This window comes from Triticum aestivum, chromosome 1D (genome assembly GCF_018294505.1).
Source record: "Triticum aestivum cultivar Chinese Spring chromosome 1D, IWGSC CS RefSeq v2.1, whole genome shotgun sequence".
NCBI lineage: Eukaryota > Viridiplantae > Streptophyta > Magnoliopsida > Poales > Poaceae > Triticum > Triticum aestivum.
This window is the reverse complement of record NC_057796.1, coordinates 174006953-174012746: the sequence shown is the minus strand read 5'-3', so window position 1 is coordinate 174012746 and position 5794 is coordinate 174006953. Positions and strand designations below refer to the sequence as shown.

The 5794-nt window shown below is 45.9% G+C and overlaps 1 protein-coding gene across 1 annotated transcript; it reads left to right on the top strand.

The window, feature by feature from the left end:
* The first annotated feature begins 908 nt into the window (after positions 1-908).
* LOC123158305 (probable serine/threonine-protein kinase PBL16) lies at positions 909-3262 on the top strand. The gene is made up of 5 exons (XM_044576350.1): positions 909-1180; positions 1450-1757; positions 2349-2484; positions 2575-2835; positions 2931-3262. Exons 1-5 carry the CDS (start codon positions 1120-1122, stop codon positions 3260-3262), a joined length of 1098 nt encoding a protein of 365 aa, XP_044432285.1. The 5' UTR covers positions 909-1119.
* Positions 3263-5794: the final 2532 nt, after the last annotated feature.

The window sequence follows — 5794 nt, the reverse complement described above, 5'->3', positions numbered from 1 at the left end:
CGGATGTCCAGCCTGTCACAGTGCACCGGATGTCTGGTTATTGTAGCTTTAGCAGGCACAGGTTCTTGGAGTTCGCGCTAGACTTGGAGGCGCCGGATTTCTAGGCTGGGGCGAGATGCCCGGCCGCTGTAGCATTTCGGTGACTCCACTTGAGGTGTTCTTTTGTCCGCTTCCGTGGAGGCTTGGCCTTAATCCCGAGTGTCTCCGAGGTCGTCTTTTTGATACCTAAGCACAGATAGCATTCCCTCTTGAGGTAGTAGCCATGTCTCAAATGGCTCAAATTAAAGTTCATTAAGGAGAGATGTCACCTCAGTCTCAATAGCTCTTGCACATGCTCTTGTCATAGGTCCGCTTGATGCTTGGGATGATGATGACGAGTCCATGGGGATGACCGTAGGATACTCCGCATCATATTGGTGCACGATCCATGGTGAATTGATGATGTTCATAGGGTGCTCCTCACCACCTTGTATCATTGATAATCAATGATGTTGTATTGTATTGGCAATTCAACCGAAATTGGCACATGAAATGCCTGTACGAACCAAACATGGATTCGTGCTCAGGAATTATGCTCTCCTGGTGTAACCGGCTACCAGAAACATGCCAACTGCCTTGCATAATTGCAGATTTTATATGCTTTTGCCTAGCGTTTAATTAGTGGTTTCTCATGATTAAAGGTAATGATAAAGGGAAGAAAGTGATGGTTCACTTGAATCGTACTACTGCCTTTTGTTTGTTTTTGTTTTCGTTCTTTCCTTTCTCCTCTTGTTGAAGTAGTACTACCGAGTACCGATCCTCCTCCGGTCTCTCTCTCTCTCTGTGTTCATTCCTCTTTCGTTTGTGACCAACTTTTCTCTCCGTGGGCCTTTAGCCCTTTCCCTGTTTTGTTTAGGACGAAAGCTGGTTCGATCGTCCGGAGTCTCGTCAACTCTTGAGCCCCGCATATAGACACAGTGATCGTCTTCTTCCTTTCTTATCAGGATACTCGCTCTGCTTCCTTCTCTATTTTTCCAGTCTTTACCTCTCTACCATCTTCTTCTTCTTCTTCCTCGGGCTGTTCTTGGTGGCAGAAATAGGGGAGAGGGCTAGATATAGAGGGAATAAATACTGTGTCTTATGGGTAACTGCTGGTTTCGGGGGAGTTCCTACATTAACAGGGTCTCCACTGCAAAGTCAGGTGAGTAATACTCCTCTTCCTTGCTGCTCTGCTTTCTAAGTGATCGTTATGCGTGATCCACCGCCCTCAGATTCAGAAATTTGATTTCGTTTTTTGTCCGGACCGGAAGTCCTGATTGGGCACTCTGTTTCAGTATTCTAGGCAAATGGATTCTTTCCTGAAATTTTGATTACCCACTACCACTAGCTCCAGCAAAATCCATTTTTCGAAGAGAGATAATTCAGTTGGTGTGGTGATGGTATTGACAGTTGTGGTACGTACGCGTGCAGAGACTCCCAAGATCCAGAGCCCGTCGGAGAGGGACCGGAGCGATGAGAGTAGGCTGCCGTCGAACGCGAGGGAGGTGGAGGCCATGCGGCTCGACTCGGCCGCGCGGAACCCGCTGACCGCCTTCTCTTTCGAGGAGCTCCGGAAGGTGACCAACGGGTTCCGGCAGGACTCGCTAATCGGCGGCGGCGGCTTCGGCAGGGTGTACAAGGGCGCCGTGGGTACGGACGGCCCCGGAGACGAGCCCCTGCTGGTCGCCGTCAAGGTGCACGACGGAGATAACAGCTTCCAGGGCCACAGGGAATGGCTGGTCAGTCTCTCTAATCGTGACACCTACTTTTTTTTTTTTGCAAATTGACACGTACATTAATTAAATCTCGCAAATCTTTGCTTTTTCTTCGATAAAGAGTGTTTTTTATTGACTCATAATGTGGCACCGAGTGATACAATTATAAAGCTAGCCATAGTGGGGTAACATAACCGGTAACCACTTGGGACTAGCAAACATGCTTATGTGGCACACAATTAAATAAGAGAGAGGGTTATAGTAACATAGGTAGATATCGTATCATGTTAAATGTTATGCTACTTTATGTCATGCATGGCAATAAATATGGTAATCTATGATATTTATGATACTATGCACTATGAAGGCAGTATCATACACTAGTATCATATGCATGATATTAGTATATGTTACTCCCCACTATGAGTAGCCTAAGAGTATATACCCGATCTCTACATAGTTAAGATGCACACAACCAACACTAAATTACATCAATAAATAGTAAAGTCAAATAAGACCGAAGTGTTTATTTCCATAATAAATGTAGTAATTGTAAGCGTGGTAGGCCTGACAAGCATCTATCTTCCTATGCTTTTTTGTGTTGAGTTTATGTAGGCGGAGGTGATCTTCTTGGGCCACCTGTCACACCCGAACCTGGTGAAGCTAGCGGGCTACTGTTGTGAGGGCGAGCACCGGATGCTGGTCTACGAGTACATGCCGCTCGGCAGCGTGGAGTCACACCTCTTCTCACGTACGTAGGCGTACCACCTCCATTTTCCACAGTTTTGGTTTGGTGCGTGTCCGGAGCCGGTGCGATCGATGCATGGGGTTTTCATTTCAGGGGTGATGGCGCCCCTGGCGTGGGCGACGAGGATGAAGATCGCGTTGGGCGCGGCGAGGGGCCTGGCGTTCCTCCATGAGGCCGAGAAGCCTGTCATCTACCGCGATTTCAAGACCTCCAACATCCTCCTCGACCATGACTTCAACGCCAAGCTCTCCGACTTCGGCCTCGCCAAGGACGGCCCCATCGGCGACATGTCCCACGTCTCCACCCGCATCATGGGCACCTATGGCTATGCCGCCCCAGAGTACATCATGACAGGTGCCATGCCAAAAACAAAGAGATTGCAAACTCAAATTAAGCTAGATCATACATATGGGTCTGGTGGCTAAATTGATTTGACTGCGAGCGATCAGGGCACCTGACGGCGATGAGCGACGTATACAGCTACGGGGTGGTGCTGCTGGAGCTGGTAACTGGGCGCAAGTCGCTGGACAAGTCGCGGCCGGTGAGGGAGCAGACGCTGGCGGACTGGGCGTTGCCGATGCTGACGCACAAGAAGAAGGTGTTGGGGATCCTAGACGCAAGGCTCGGCTCTGACGACTACCCCGTCAGGTCCGTGCAGAAGGCGGCCATGCTCGCGTACCACTGCCTCAGCAGCAATCCCAAGGCGCGGCCGCTCATGCGCGACATCGTCGCCTCCCTCGAGCCGCTGCAGCAACTGGAGCTCATTCCCGCCAACGTGTGATCCTCATTCCAAGTTTTGGTCCAGGCCTTGCAAGTGCTGTCAGATCCATCGCCGCTACTTCAGCTCCTGGAAGCAGGCTAGAATTCATGTGAAAAAATATGTGTGTGATTGCCTGGTATATCAGGCAGGCATGTGTAGTGTTCTTGGTGCGGTAAATGATTGTTCATTCTTCCGAGTTGTGGACCCTAGAGGTGAGCGGGTGGAAACGAGCTCTGATAGTTTGTCAAGAACTTCCTTAGTTTCTTGGGCACACAACAAAAAGACCTGTAAAACCCTCTTGAATTATTATTACTGGTAGGTGGGTATATCAGATTCTTTTGTCTTTTTTGAAATGGAACACCAACACGAAGCTGATCCTGTAATTTGCACGAGGCAAGTCAGGAAGGTACAGTGCTCTTTTGTAAAAAAAGGGGGAAAGCAAGTTAGAGTCCTTTTGAAATTAAAATGGAACTGTTGAACAAATAAAATGAGTCTTTCGAAAATTGAAATTCGTATGTTAAAAGCTGAAACAGATCTTTTGAAAATTTGACTCAATTTTTCAAAAATTGAAATGAACATTGTTCATGAAACTAGAGTTAGAGGATCCGGTACCCACAAACGTTGGCCACCCGCCCCATTACATTCCATGAAGGCCATCATACATGCCTGATATCCTCTCGAAGTGAGCCAAACGTTGTCAGACCGTGGGTTAACATTTACAATCTGAAGGGGCATAACTAAAAGATAGAGAAGTAAAGTTCATTGCAGCGAAAAGACAGATTTTGATAGAGCAGGCTTATCCCGATCTTTCAATGAGGGGTAAATATCTTTTTGTGGAGTATCCTTTCACGATCCGACTACGAACGTGTGAAGACTTCGTGCTATAGCAATCACCAAACAAACTTTCTGAGGTTACTAACAATAGAGGAGCATGATCAACTTGACCACAAACGTCTAATTCCTGCATGCAAATGAAGAACAAGAAAGTACTAAGATTGCAATCTGGATATTGCGAATTAAGATGAAAGCTTTATTAATAAAGTTTGCGGTTTCGTGAACATCTCGGCCTGGTCGTTGGACACAAATGAAGTACTCAAGTTGTGGCTATAGCAAACTTTTATCTAAACAAAACGCAAGTCTAAAACAATGGCCTAAGGGTTGTATTTATACTGAGACACACTGGAATTTTGTACACACTTGGCATGTCGAGGCTAAATTCCTTCCTAAGTCATTTTCCCTACGAACACGGACTATAAAACAACATGTGGTCTGGTGATGACCCATAATTATAGGGGATTAATTTTAGTCCTTTTGATAAGTAAGAGTGTCGAACCCAGCGAGGAACAGAAAGAAATGATAAGCAATTTTCAGCAAGGTATTCTCTGCAAGTATTGAAATTAGCGGTAACAGATAGTTTTGTAGCAAGGTAATTCGTAACAAGTAACAAGTAGCAATAGTAACAAAGTGCAGCAAGGTAACCCAATCCTTTTTATAGAAAAGGACCAGCTAGAATGTTCTCTTATATGAAGCAAAGCGTTCTCGAGGACACATGGGAATTGTCGTCTGGTCACGTTCATAGTGTTTAGTTGATTCGCGTTCGTTACTTTGATAATTTGATATGTGGGTAGACCGATGCTAGGGTGCTATTCATACTTGAACAAACAACCCTCTTATGATTACCACCTCTCACAAGCATCCGCAACTACGAAAGATGGATTAAGATAAATCTAACCATAGCATGAAACATATGAATCCAAATCAGCCCCTTATAGAAGAACACATAAACTAGGGTTTAAGCTTCTGTCACACTCGCAACCCATCACCTACTTATTACTCCCCAATGTCTTCCCTTAGGCCCGAGTATGGTGAAGTGTCATGTAGTTGACATTCACATGACACCATTAAAGGAAGAACAACATACATATCATCAAAATATCGAACGAATACCAACTTCACATGATTACTTATAACAAAACTTCTCCCATGTCCTCAAGAACAAAAGTAACTACTCACAAATCATATTCATGTTCAAAATCAGAGGTGTATGGAATATGCTTGAGGATCTGAACATTTAATATTCCACCAAATAAACCAACTAGCATCAACTACAAGATGTAATCAACACTACTAGCAACCCACAAGTACCAATATGAGGTTTTGGGACAAATATTAAATACAAGAGATGAACTAGGGTTTGAGATGAGATGGTGCTGGTGAAGATGTTGATAAATATTGGTCCTCCCATTATGAGAGGATCATTGCTAATGTCGATGGCTTCTATTTCCCCCTCCCGGAAGGAAGTTTCCTCGGCGGCGCTCCACCGGAGAGCAAAAGTGCTCCTGCCCAGATACCACCTCGAGACAGCGGTGCTTCATCCCGAAAGTCTTCTTCTTTTTTTTTCTAGGGTAAAAGCCCTCATATAGCAGAAGATGGGCACCGGAGGCCAGCCGTGGGCCCCACAAGGCATCAGGGAATGCCCTTGGGGTGGGCGCCCTGTTGCCTTGTGGGCAACTGGTGGCCCCCCTTTGCTAGTTCTTTGCTCTAGTATTTTTT